The 14079-nt window shown below is 34.9% G+C and overlaps 2 protein-coding genes across 2 annotated transcripts in view; both read right to left on the reverse strand.

The window, feature by feature from the left end:
• The window catches only part of LOC149899537 (atrial natriuretic peptide receptor 3), an 88412-nt gene that overhangs the window by 15096 nt on the left and 59237 nt on the right, over positions 1-14079 (reverse strand). The window lies entirely within an intron of this gene.
• LOC149899538 (uncharacterized) lies at positions 9959-13120 on the reverse strand. Its single transcript, XM_090113840.1, has 2 exons — positions 12112-13120; positions 9959-10309 (listed from the first exon to the last, which is right to left on the reverse strand). The coding sequence occupies exons 1-2, from the start codon at positions 12598-12600 to the stop codon at positions 9959-9961; spliced, it is 840 nt and encodes a 279-aa protein (XP_089969966.1). The 5' UTR covers positions 12601-13120.

Raw genomic sequence — 14079 nt, forward strand, 5'->3', positions numbered from 1 at the left:
TTACGAAAATATTATATTAGAATCGAATTCAAATAAATAAAATTTACATACTCAATATCAAGGTATTGTATATTATATTTACGTTTTTGTTCATAAATCTTTTTTTATTTAGGGATTTTTGTCCTAAAGGACAATCCCATCGTACCTTGTACAAATATTTAACACTTAACAAACTATATTAACTATATTTGAAATTTAAAGTTGAATAGCATTCTAGCTGCATCAGAGTGTGGTGCAGCTAGAATGCTATGATATGCACCAACATTCATAAAATTTTTTTTAAATTTTGTCAACAAGTCCTTTCTTTCGCTCTAAATCATATACAACAACACAATCACTCCGTTGAGACATGAGAAAAATACAAACAAAGAGAAAACAGGCTTACTTTAAATTTAGTTTAAAAATAAAATAGCCACATACACCATCCTAGTACATTTAAAAAGTGTTCAACAATGCGTAGGACGTAAGACTGTAAACTACGTTAAAAGCAATACAAGGTGCTGCAACGCAAATAATTATCTAAGAAACCTTTGAAAAAATGTTTGCGTTCAATTCCTTATGAATAGTTGTGTGGGCAACTACTATAGTAGAGCCATTTTAATAGGCAACATTTGACAGTTCAACAAAATTCAACAACGTAACCTAGTAACGACGACATACAATAACATGATATTTCGTTTTGTTAGAACTGCACATTTGCTTAACTTTTTTCAATTACGACTACATATTTATAATAATAATGACCGATACAAGTAATTTTAAGATTTCATTTTACTGATAAACCATTCTAAACATAATAAACAATTTCTGAATTGAAGAACTGACGTCGCTACAATTTTGTGTCAATAAACCTTTTTTCTTTTTAAATACCAGAGACGTTACTCTAAAGGTGAGTATCGACTTCGCGCTCCAAGAGGTCGAACATTGGCGCGCGCTCCAGCCGCGTGAAATGGATACCAGTTTGGAACGCGCGCCAAAATGTTCGTTGGAGCGGTCGAACGCGGAGCGGTCCGTTCCGTCGGGTGTCGGTTTTTTACCGCGCATCAAACGTGGCGCGCGCGCCAATGGAGACGGGTTTGTCGTATTTTTTGTGTTTGTTGCGCTCCGATTAATAATTATTATGGATAACCAAAGTTGCCGTAAATTAATTCAGCTATATGGTACGAAAGAAGTTTTGTGGAACAGTAAAATTTCTTCGTATCATAATAAATCGCTTAGAGATCTTCTCTAAGCGATTTATTGGTTGGAGAGAAATCAGTAGTGAAATGGGAGTCCCTGTGCCGGAGTTAAAGAAAAAAATGCTGCTGCTGCTCGTACACGACTAGCTTCCATGATGAACGGTCAAACACTGGAACAGTTGCCACGCGCGCCAGGCGCGCTTAGTTTATATACTTCAATTATTTGGAACGCGCTCCGCGGAACGCACTCTCGGCGCGGTCATTCATGGCGCGCGCGCCAGGAGCGCGAAGTCGATACCCAGCTTAAAAATCGAAATCTGACATCTAGAATCGAATGCATTGATTACTTGTGAATAAAAATCATCATAAATTAATAAATTCGATTGACAAATGTTTCAAAATTCAAATCCGTATCGATTAATTCACTTTAATCGATGTTTTTAAGCAGGTTACCTCTCTTCGAAGATAAAATTGATAGACGTCAAATGTTGCCTATTAAATTGGCTCGACTATAATTCCTTTATAAGGTTTCATTGCTTTTTTGGATATAATCATTCGTAAATTAAACGTCTCCGCCAATCTAAATGAAACTTCTAAAACGTGCGCTATTTTCTTCGTATAAGCTTTCTGTATGAACCCGCCTTTTATAAAAAAGAGCGTGTGTGCCGAGCACACGTGTCAGAAGTGAAACTTCTTTAGCAAGGTTCAAAAATACCAAAATCGTCACCTTTTTCCATGACGTGACGGTATTGCTATGACGCGACCTTGAAATTATACTCTCAACGCCTAAAGAACTTTTACATCAAAAACATCGTGCTTTACAACCATTGTCTATAAGCAGAGGCGGCGTAAGGCGTGGGCGACGTGGGCCACCGCCTACGGCCTCGCGGTACAAGGGGCCTCGCGCCTCAAAATTTCTTAAAGCAAGAATAAAATAAAATAAAAATAACTACGTTAAAACAACCGACTTCAAAAACGGAAAAGCAAAAAATAAAAAAGATTTGATATTATTAATTACTAAATATTATTATTTTAGATGTGCTAATTTACTAAAAACTAAAAAGGTTTGATGTCGGTGCACGGGCTTAATACTAAGTGCTTAGTGCTTGGCACCGACTTCAAACCTATTTAATAAATAGTACATCTGAATAATATGTAGTAATTAATAATATCAAATATTTTAATTTTTTGCTTTTCCGTTTTTGAAGTCGGTTGTTTTTAACGTAGTTATTTTTATTTAATACTTTTTAGTGTATTTTTCGACACGAATCAAACGAGCCCAAACTCGTTAAAGTTAAGTCAATATTTTACTGAGTTCCTATGGCCACCTTCCGATTCCATCATCAAATCAGCTCTATGTCATGATAATGTTTAATCGCTATCCAATTTATATACGTATACAAAATTTCAAATCAATCGGTTATCGGGAAGTGAATCAAAGTTACTTGCTACATTTCAATTAAGTCATCGAGATCAGACGAAAATGCTCATAAAATACTAACTAGGTACTGGGCCTATCCGAATAAATTTTTTATGGGACCAAATCGACAACATTCCCTATCAAACAAAAAAGAATCACGTAAATCGGTTCAGAACCCTCGGAGCACAGAGTACATTATTATAACTAGGTATAGAGTCTTCAGTCGGGGTCTCCTACTAGCGACATCTATTACGCAATGTTCGAACTACAACTCATTACCTAGTAGAGCGCTCCCCACTCCCCAGGCTTTTCTTTTCAATAATTTCTAGTTTTATAATTTTATTCGATTTCTGGGGGTTAAATCCAAATAAAACACTCAAATGAGATAAATATCATTTATTTCCGCTTCTTTTATTGCAATAATTAAAAGCTTCTACTTGAATGGAGTCTTCAGAACCGAAGTGTTTATTGATACCGCTTAATAATTTATTTGTGGCCTTACACCAACTGAATGTAAAAAATCTGCACGTAATTTTCACTTCTTCGCAATTTGGCACACAACACTTTTTTTCTTCCGCCATTGTAGCAAATCGGAGTCCATGAAATGTAGCCGGGTTCGGATAAAAAACAGAGTTGTCGGAGTCCAAAACAGAGCACAGCCTGTGCACAGGTCAAATAAATGTAACAGAGCCACCAAAGTCCATAAAACAAAGCCAAATCGACATGAGAAAAACCAAAATAACGCGAAAACCACCATAACAATAAAAATATAAACTTTTTGATTTTTGAACATGACATTGAGACATTGACATTTGACACATGTAATTTGTTTGATCAGAGATGTTGACGTTCCGTTCCAACAAGTATGCGCAAAATTTATTTTATATTATTTACACATACCGAAGACTTTTTAGACTAAAATTCATATAAAATAAGTGATATCTTTACGTTTATAATGTTAAGTATTAAACAAAGATCATACAAGAGGGAAATTCTTACAAATTGTCAAGTAACCTCTTAATACTAAAGTAGAACGAAGCGTTATAAAATTGCAATTTTCGGTTTTATACTAATTAGATATTTCCAACTTTTGTATGCAATAGTTTGCTTTTAAAATATTATTTACATTATTTGAGTTCATTATTAAAAATTAATTTCTTACTATTATATGTATTTATCATTTTGTTCAAAATGCATTACAGGTGGTGCCATCTTATAGCGAATGTTCGAACTATTCCGTGTTCACGATTTTGTACTGAAGTTAAAATGTACTGAGTGAAACGACCCTGCCTCGGAGTAATCGGTGTACATACATAAAAAAATATACCGGCCGAATTGATAAATTCCTCCTCCTTTTTTTTGAAGTCGGTTAAAAAAGATATAAATCAATTTTGTTGTGAAACATGGTTTCTTAGTCTGGCAACATTTGCCGCCGACCGACCAGAGTTAACCAGACCAGAGAGACCTTAATAAATTAAAAAAAAAAAAAAAACAACCAGAGTGCGGGGTATCCCTGGTTTTATTTGTTTACTTTCTTGACTAGGAAGACAACCAATCAAATCAAAGTACGCAATAAAAACTTGGCAGTGTTAATTGCTTTTATTATTTTATAAAATCCGTCTTCAGGTCGCCATAGAACAGGGCCTCGCGAAATCTGTCTTGCCCACATCAAATTTAGGTCTTGCCCCGCCACTGTCTATAAGATAAACCTTTTGAAGACTAAAGATGCTTCTATACAATTCTACACTTGCAAGTACTTGCACAGATCCTTTATTCCATTGACGAGTATCGACTGAGGATTTCCGTCTATTGACACAAGGAACAAATTAAATTGGATCGTACTTGGAACGGTTTAATTGCAGGTCTTATGTTTGAAAGGTTTTGGAGTCTCAACTTGTTTTGGAAATTCAAGGATATATTTCATCAAGTTTTAAGTCATAACTGTACTTTTCTAGTGCATATTGTACGTAATAATTATAAAAGACTAGCTGTGATCCGCGGTTTTACCCGCAGTGTCTTAGCGAGTTGATATATAGCAATATAGCCTTCCTCGATAAATGACACCGAAAGAATTTTTCAAATCAGACCAGTAGTTCCTGAGATTAGCGCGTTCAAACAAACAAACTCTTCAGCTTTATAATATAAGTATAGATGTTATTCTGCTGTCTGCATGTACTGTTACATTTCACACAAAGCTAGATAGAAGATAGCAAACATGAATTTAATTAACATTTATGATAAAAAAGTCATACATCCTAATTTAATTAATGAAAGCTCCGTCCGTACATACATATATCATAGAAATTTGGCTTTCTCGTGATGAATTCACTAGAGATGATACTGCAGAACTTAGCTAAAGAAATAAAAAATGCATTTGCATGAAATGAGGTCCAAGATTAAAGTCTAGTCTAGTAATCAAATTTGTAAGAGCACCAAGTTTTTAAATAAGCCATAATGCTTCATGTCGTAAATACCTAACTTGTATTTTTTTTATTTATTTTACACTTTATTAACACTAAGTATATAACCTTAACAAATTTTCGCGAAACTGTAAAACAGTTTGTTGGCAATGAATTTTGAATTAATAACTTATAGGGAATACTATTTTTATTGATGTTTTTATAGCTATAATATCATTCCGCGGCTTTTATTGCGCTCGTTTTACTGCTTCTGAATATTCCTGGAGCGTAGTTCCATCTATTTTTTATTTACTACATTGAATATATACAACATCTTTGGAATATAACGCGTTTTTATATGATTTTTTTAAAGTGAAACTTTTATTGCATCGTCTCAAACTTTTTGGTCTGTGTAGCGCATGTCGCGTGTATCGCGGCTGCCGAGTAGGTAGGTATACCTACTCGGCAGCCGACCGTCACGCGACATGCGCTACACAAAGCAGTGTTCGGAACCGTTCGAACAGTTTCACTTTTACCGTGGTTTCATAAAACCACACAACATTTTTTTATTATAATGTCGTATTAAAATAGTACCTATATACTGTAAATTCTATGTCTATAGGTACATACCTATTAAATACTAATTTTATAAAGCTGTAGACTGTAGAGTTCGTTTTAACGCTCTAATCTGCAGAGGAACTACTGCACCGATCAAAAAAAAATCACCGATGTATACATCCGTGATCCATACTTCCTTCTTCAGTTATATAATCTACTAGCTTACCGCCCGCAGCTTCGCCCGCTTTGTATAAAACTTATAAATTATATACTAAAACCTTCCTCTTGAATCACTCTATCTATCGAAAAAACCCGCATCAAAATCCTTTGCGTAGTTTTAAAGATTTAAGCATACAAAGGGACATAGGGACGGAAATAGCGACTTTGCTTTATACTATGTAGTGATCACGGTCGAAGCCGGGGTGAACAACTAGAATACTATATAGCCATTTTAAAAATAACAATATATTTATGTCAAAAAAATTGCTTTTCATACGAAAAGCTTTACTCGCTCTACAGAACTTTGTAACAGAATCCAATAAAGGGTGACGTCACAGTCCACACAAAGTGTAAACCCAACGTGGTTTCATTAAATGCTCTTGCATGTATTTTTGATCGATAAAATTACAATTCACATATTGTTTATAATGTTTTAATATCGTTTGAATTTTTTTACAGCAATAAAAGTAATCTAATTAGCTTGTTGTCCCGCCGCTACGTAATCTAAAACTTAAACTATTTAAATTACATTCGATTAAATCTAGAAATAAATCCTGAATTTATAATCCAGAGTCTTAAATTACAATTAGTGTTCATAACTAACTTATCACGATTTCTTAGAAAACTATAACGAACTTTAATACAAACTGAAAAGGGGTACATGCCATTTTCCAGGCGACTCTCCACGAAATTGCTTTGACAACGTAATGCTATGAAGATTTATGTATTCCGATACACTGTATCATTCCACTTATGCATAATATTCAGATTGGTTGAACAGCTGCTGTGAAATTTTAACATTATAATTTTGTGTGAAATCCTTTGTCACCTTATGTTTTGGGTCAGATTACTCATAATAATTATAGTAGACGTTTTTTTGTTCGTACACTAGGTATGCTATTCTGCTATCCTATTAATATGTTTAAATGAGATTACATGAATAGGTATTGGGATAAATAGATGAATAACTCTTTCACGCAAAACATCGATCGAACACACTTCATCAGATAAGTTATTTTGGTACAGAAATATAATCTGGATAAGCACATATAAATAAATAAATAAAAAACCTTTTATTTCATGTAAAGTAATGGGAAAAAAAAATATTAAATAATGTAAGTATATAAATTTGTGCAAAAGTTGTTTACATGAACCCCTCCTCAAGTGAGGGTGAAGGTCTCCTCTAAAGAATTCCATGTATCTCTGTCTTGAGCTATTTGTGGCCAGCAGGTGCCAGCTGTTTTTATCAAATCGTCTGCCCACCTTGTGTAGGGTCTGCCTTTGAGACGTTTGCCGATAGGGCCTTTCCACGTTGTTACCCTGCTGGTCCATCTCTCGTCCTTTAGCCTCGCTACGTGCCCAGCCCATTTCCATTTTAGTCTCTTAGCGTGGGTTAGAGCATCCTTCGCTTTGGTGGTTTCTCTAATTTTTGTATGACGTATTTTGTATATCTTTTTAATATTGAGCATACTTCTTTCTATTCCACGTTGGCAGGTAGTGATTTTGTTTTTTGTTTTTGTTGAATATTTCCACGTTTGACATGCATAGGTTAGACAAGGTAGGAGGCATGACGTCATGACTTTCGTTTTGATACTTGTTGGCATGTTACTTTTAAAAATCTCTTTCAATGACCAGTACTTATTCCAAGTGCTTTTTACCCTTCGATCTATTTCTAGTTCATTTTGTTTTCTGTTGAAGCCTATTTGTTTTCCAAGGTAGATGTAATTTTCTGTATATTTCAGATTTTCGTTGTCCACTGATATTCTTCTCTGTATACTATTTGTTGTGACCATTGTTTTCGAGAGATTCATTTCCAGCCCTACTTGCTTGCTAGCTGTGTTTAGTGTATCAATCATGTTTTGTAATTGTGTGCTAGATTCTGATAACAGGACTAAGTCATCTGCGAAGCGAAGGTGGGATAAGTACTTGCCATCAATGTTTAGTCCTGTTTTTTCCCAGTTGAATCTTTTTATTATGAACTCCAGTATGGATATAAATAATTTTGGAGACAGCGGGTCGCCTTGTTTCACGCCTCTTCCGATAGGGAACGTAGGGCCCGTGGTTTCCAGTTTTATTTTTGCTGTACTATCTTTGTAAATGTTCCTGATTATATTTATATACTCTTGTTCAACTTGTTGAGCTTGCAGGGCCATCCAAATACTTGAATGTGACACGGTGTCAAAAGCTTTTTTATAATCGATGAATGCGATGTAGAGCGCTCTTTGCTGCTCTTGGTATTTTTCCATTACTTGCTCTAGAGTATGTATGTGATCAGTTGTTGAATAACGCTTGCGAAAGCCGGCTTGTTCTATTGGTTGGTTTGCTTCTATTGTGACACTTATTCTTTTGTTAATTATAGAGGAAAACAGTTTGTAAATACATGAGAGCAAGCTTATAGGCCTGTAGTTTGTGATATCTTTTGAGTCTCCTTTTTTGTAAATTAAAATTATTTCCGACTCTACCCATTGCGATGGTATTTCAGCAGTTTTTAATATTAGGTTAAACAAGAGTGTTAATGGCGAAATCAGCAGCGGCCAGGCAGTCTTTATGGCTTCGTTTGTAATGCCGTCTGGTCCTGGGCTTTTATCTGTCTTCAACCTTTTAATTTCTTGTAAGACTTCTTCTTCCGTTATTGGTGTTATGTTTTCATTCTTGTTTGTAGAGCTATAGATGTCTTTTGCATAGGTAAGGGTGTTACACTCGTTGCCTTGTGCTTTATATAGGGTTTTATAGAACTGGGTTGCTACATCTATGATTTCTTTGCGGTTATTTACGGTTATGTCATTGCGTTCTAAGCCATCTATCCAATGTTTGTTTGTTTTTAATTCTTTAAGGGCCTTTTTTGAGCTTCCTGCATTTTCTAAGTGTTTTTTAATAGTATTTAATCTGTAGCTTTTGTAGTCATGTTTAATGTATTTACTTATTAGTTTGTATAGAGCTGATAGTTCGTTTTTTGTGGCTCGAGTTTTTTCCTTAGCATGCTGTAACTCTTGTCTTCTTTTGATAAGTTCCAGTGTACGTTCTTTTAGGACTTTATGGTTACTTTTTGACTTTTCGTTGAAGGTTCTGGCGTCCTGTAAGCTCTGGGTTATAGTCTTGGTTAATGTGTTATAGAAAGCCTGTACTGATGTTTGTTCTTGGCATTTATGTAGGTCTTGTAGTTGAGATGAAATGTTTTGTTTATAAGATATTATTTCTTGTTCTGTTTTTAGTGATGAGTATCGATTGTTATTGAACGCTGTGCGTTTTTTCTTCTGCTTTGTGATGGAAATTGTTGCTCTGATTGCTCTGTGGTCCGACGGGTAGTTCAGATTTAATACTTCTATGTTTTGGAAGATGTTTGGTTGATTTGACAGAACGTAATCTATTTCGTTTTTGTAATTACCATTAGGTGAACGCCAGGTCCATCTTTGGTTTGGTTTTTTATTAAAAAAAGTGTTTAAGATGGCAAGCTTGTGTTCGAACGCGAAATCAATTAGCCTTTGGCCTCTCTGGTTTCTTTCTCCAAATCCATTTGATTTCATTAACAAATGTTCATTCTGTCTTGGTTGTCCTATTTTTGCGTTAAAATCGCCTATTATTATATAATTCTTATAAGATTGATCTATGGCTCTATTGATATTCGAATAGAAGGTGTTAATCTCTTCTTCACACGCTGCTTCAGTCGGTGCATATGTTTGTATAATTGTCATGGACAGTCCTTGTATGCTTAAGTTTAATAATGCTACTCTATCATTTATGCTAATGAAACTTTCGATCCAGTTCTTGCGGGTTCTATTAATTATGAAACCGACTCCGTTTCTGCCAGGTGTGTGTCCTGTGTGACATAGTATAAAATTATTATATTCTTCTATCCTGGTGCCTGTTCTCCTTATTTCACATAATCCAATTATGTCGTATTTGACTCTAGTGAGAGCTTCGCTTAGTTCGATTAAACGTTCGTAAGTAGATAAGGTTCTGACGTTGTAGGTTACTATGTATAACAGGTCTCTCTTCTTTTTAGTTGAATTAAATATTTCTTCGGTTCGTGTCTCTCTTCTTGTTTTTGAAGAGGTTTGAGGTATCTTCTTTAGAGGGTTTTGGTCTTGATCTTCCACGGTGACCAGCCGGATTGGAAGATGGTTTTTGTTACTTAGTTGAAATTTTTTTGATGTTACATTCTTGAGGGAGGGCGGTGTTGGTTGCTATGAGTGTGGGTTGTTGGTTATATTGTCGTTGGTTTGATTTTGTGTTGTGTTGACGTTGTTGTTTACTAGGTAGCTTAGAATGCTTGGTTTTAGAACTGCTTCAGGGACGCTGTTTGATCTGGGTATAGGTGGGTTTGATTGTTTTATTTTATTTTTCTTCATAGGTCTTTTTGTACTATTACCAGCTAGTGCTTGAATTCTGGGATCTGACTCTGGGGAAGTCATCATATTTCTTTTGTTGTTTGATTTTGATATCACAAGTTTATCGTATTTTATCGAGACTTTGTTTCCTTTCTCGCGCTCTCTGTTTGCTTCTTCTTGAAGTTCTTTTCTTTTTTCCAATATGTAGGGGAGACCGGGGATGGTTGACTAACTTTTGACTTAAGCTCGTATATCTCTGATGTTTAACTGTATATAAGAAAAATAGCAGTTGATACAGATAGAAGAACTATTCAGGTACCTAAAATACTAATCTATAATCTATATATTTATCATTATAATATTTATTTAGTCGATTTTCTAAACCCCTGACGCTTGGTCAACCTACCCCATGTCCGGGGTAAGTTGACTATAGGCATGGGGTAGGTTGACCTAGGCAGTAATTAGTGTAAATAAAGAGGATTAGTATAAAATAAAACATTAAAATGTACTAAATGATAGAAACTTTTTATTTAATTATAAACAAACTTAAATTTGAGAATAGGCTTTTCTTTACTGGGTTTCACGTTTTTCACAAAATGCTTTGCGTATTTTATGAAATTTTCTTCTTTCATCCACCCAGATGGGTTAGCGTCACCTTCTGAACCTATAGGACCCGCCTTAAGAAAATGCTCCTTGAAATGTACTCTTGGAAAAACAAAAAACGGGGGAACCATGTTGCCGAGAGCTGAAATTGCTACTGCAATTGTCACTAAAGTGCCCCTTTCAGCCGAAGTCATTTTACCCAAATTTTTAATACCCCGGCGAGCTATGACTCTATTAGGCACATAGACTGTTGTAAGTCCCGTCTCATCAACATTCCAAATATCACCTGGGCTTAGATTTAATCGTTCGTAAACTGTTTTCAAGTTAACAAAGAACTCACTTACATTTTGTTTGTTGAACGACGTAGCTCTAGACAGGCTTGTAGGTTGAGGTGATCTTATTGATATCGAGGGATGACGTTTTAAGAAATTACCAAGCCAATCTTCGCCAGCCATTAATTTTGTATTCCAAGATTCAGTTACAGTTTTATTATTCTTTTTTGCGTATTCAAATGCAAACTTGCGTGTCTCATACGGTGTTAATCCATAATAAATGTCAGCAGCCGTCTTCAAATAAACTACCAGTTTATTTTCTTCGTCATTGCTAAATACCTGCCTATTTTTTATATACCCCGCCGTGTCCAGGGTCAAATCAGCTTTCCCGAGGTTCGGATAACGTTCTAGCTTTTGTTTAAGTTTAGTCACATAACGATGCAACGTTTTGTATGGAATTTGGTATTTCTTTGATGTGGCGTTGATGCTATTATTATCGAAGATTACTGCGTGGCAAGCTCTTTCTATGATATCTTTTGGTACATCACCCCTTTCAGATTTTCTTTTGTACGTCCTCATTTTCTGTAAAATACAACTGTAATTAAGTATGTGAGAGAAGACTATAATAGTGTTTACATTTATGATGCACATTAACCATTAGCCCACACAATTCTTTAAATAAATGATAAAATGTTATACTTATTATAAAGGGGTTGGTTGACCAATTAGTCTACCTACCCCGAACAAAATACGTCAACCAACCCCTGACGCCATTTTGAATTTCACCTGCGTATCATATGCAAACTCTGGCACTAACATGGAAGCAATACTGTGTAATATAGAATTAAATTATTATATTTACATTTGGCATAACAACAGCATTGTTTCTAACAGATCCAAAGACACAATAACAAAAAAAGTACGAACGAAAAAAGTTACTTACCGAGACCCAAAATACAACATGTGATGCCACTCACGAACGCCACGCGACTGCGGCGACTCACTTCACACAAGTTAGCGGGTTGTAGGGAGGCATCGTCGCTCGTGATTGGTTGATGAAAAACACGTGATGGTGGCGAGTTATTGTTGTTTAGTCTACCTGCCCCTATAGCCAACCATCCCCGGTCTCCCCTACTTAGGGTAGTCTACGTTCAAATAATATTGGGTATCTTTTAATAATCTCTTTTGCTTGAGAACGTTGATCTTTAAACCAAGGGTAGAAAAAGTTACAATTATTGGTCTCGGTTTATCGCTTTTTTTTCCCACTCTCTTTATTTCCTGAATGTTACTACAATCGAATTTTAAGGACAATTTTTCACTAATGAACTGTAACATAATGTTCTCCAAGTTGTGGTAGGATGTCTCGCCCTCTTCAATACCGAAGAAAATTATGTTTCTTTGTCTTGCTTGTTTTTCCATATATTGTATTCTTTTTTCTTGTTGTTCAACTTTTCCCTTTAAAGTTTGATGTTTTTCTTCTAAAATGGTAAATTTTTCATCTATTTTCTTATTTATGTTGAGTGTTACTTGTTCTGTAACCTTTTCACCACTTTTTTGAATTTCAATTTTTTGTAAGTTTAGTTCTTTTTGAATGTTCTGTAGGGCTTTCATAATTTCCTCCATAGTATTTGTTTGTTTTGGTACTCGTAGCGCCCTCTATAATCTCTTGTGGTTGGTAGCGGAACTACGTTGCCAATAGCAGATGTTGCGTTCAGTTTATCGAGTTATGTCTAGAGAGTTCGGCTACTCGACGCTAGATGGCGCTTATCGTTGTTTACTCGAAAAACTGCGTGACTATGTGAATAATAATTTTTGAGGTTATGTATTTTGATGCAAAAACAGATTTCTTGAGTTCACAGTAACAATTTAGTGTTTTTTATGTTTATTTGTGTCTTATTCACTGAACTTAGCAGGTATTAGATAGTTTACACTTAGAGTAATGTATAAAATGACAGATCCAAGTCCCTTGATGTTTTGAAGATTTTATCACTGTTTACGCACTTTTTTAATATGAAAACATTAGTCCATGTGGTTCTTAGTATTGTTCATTGATTTATCACTGTTTTGTCACGTTATCACCGTTATTTCTATTTGATAATTAATTAAAACACAGACGTCGAAGTGAACAGTGGCACAGTAGCGCCCTCCCGATTGGCAGATCCTTCCTTTCAGGCTTCCTTTAACCAAACTAGTAGGTTTCAGCAAGTAATTGAACAATATATAGATCTAATAATTATTGATCCTATAGAAATTGTCATAGGTGATCCCATAAGACTGTAATAATAATTGATCCTATAGAAATTGTCATAGGTAATAAGTAAATCTGAGGTTAGCATTTTCAAAACACTTCAAACTAGCATAACAATATATCAATTGCAATGAAAACATTTATTTCATCCAAGGTAACATAATCTCTGCGTTAATAGCCGTTAAGTGTTCAATGAAGTGACATAAGAATTCGTGCAAACACAGAATTGGGTCAAGGGTGTCTGAACGAAAGTGCTTTTGATCTCTCTGAAATGTTCTTTGTTTTTAGTTTATGTTGTTTTCAATATGTTTTCAACTCACTTCGAAACAGAGGTTCTCAATTTGACTGTTTTTTTATTTCTTTATTTGGGTTTGTGACCAACTGAACTTTCGATTTTTTAAGTAGTCCCAAAATTGAGTTTAGTTCAGACAATTCGTAGGCTTTATTTATTTATAATGCTTTCTTTGGCTTATTAGCATCAATAAATTAATATTAAGTATATAATCTTATATATATATAAAAATGAATTGCAAAATGTGTTGGTAAGCGCATAACTCGAGAACAGCTGAACCGATTTCGATAATTCTTTTTTTATTGTATTCCTTGAAGTACGAGGATGGTTCTTATGTAGAGAAAACGTAAACATGTACCACGGGCGAAGCCGGGGCGGACCGCAAGTATTATTATATAGATGCATAATATAAATAGATAATGGACAACCGATAAAAAATGAGCACTGCATTTACTATACAAAAAGCATGAGTTCGTTGTCATAGTTCGTGACTATTAATTTTGTTTTAAAATCATTAATTTTAGATCACACAGTCAAGTTTTGTTATGAAATCTTAAAGTGG

Source organism: Colias eurytheme, chromosome 20 (assembly GCF_061535395.1).
Source record: "Colias eurytheme isolate Ceu_HAF_F1 chromosome 20, ilColEury1 Martin Lab GWU primary, whole genome shotgun sequence".
In the NCBI taxonomy this organism is placed as follows: Eukaryota; Metazoa; Arthropoda; class Insecta; order Lepidoptera; family Pieridae; genus Colias; species Colias eurytheme.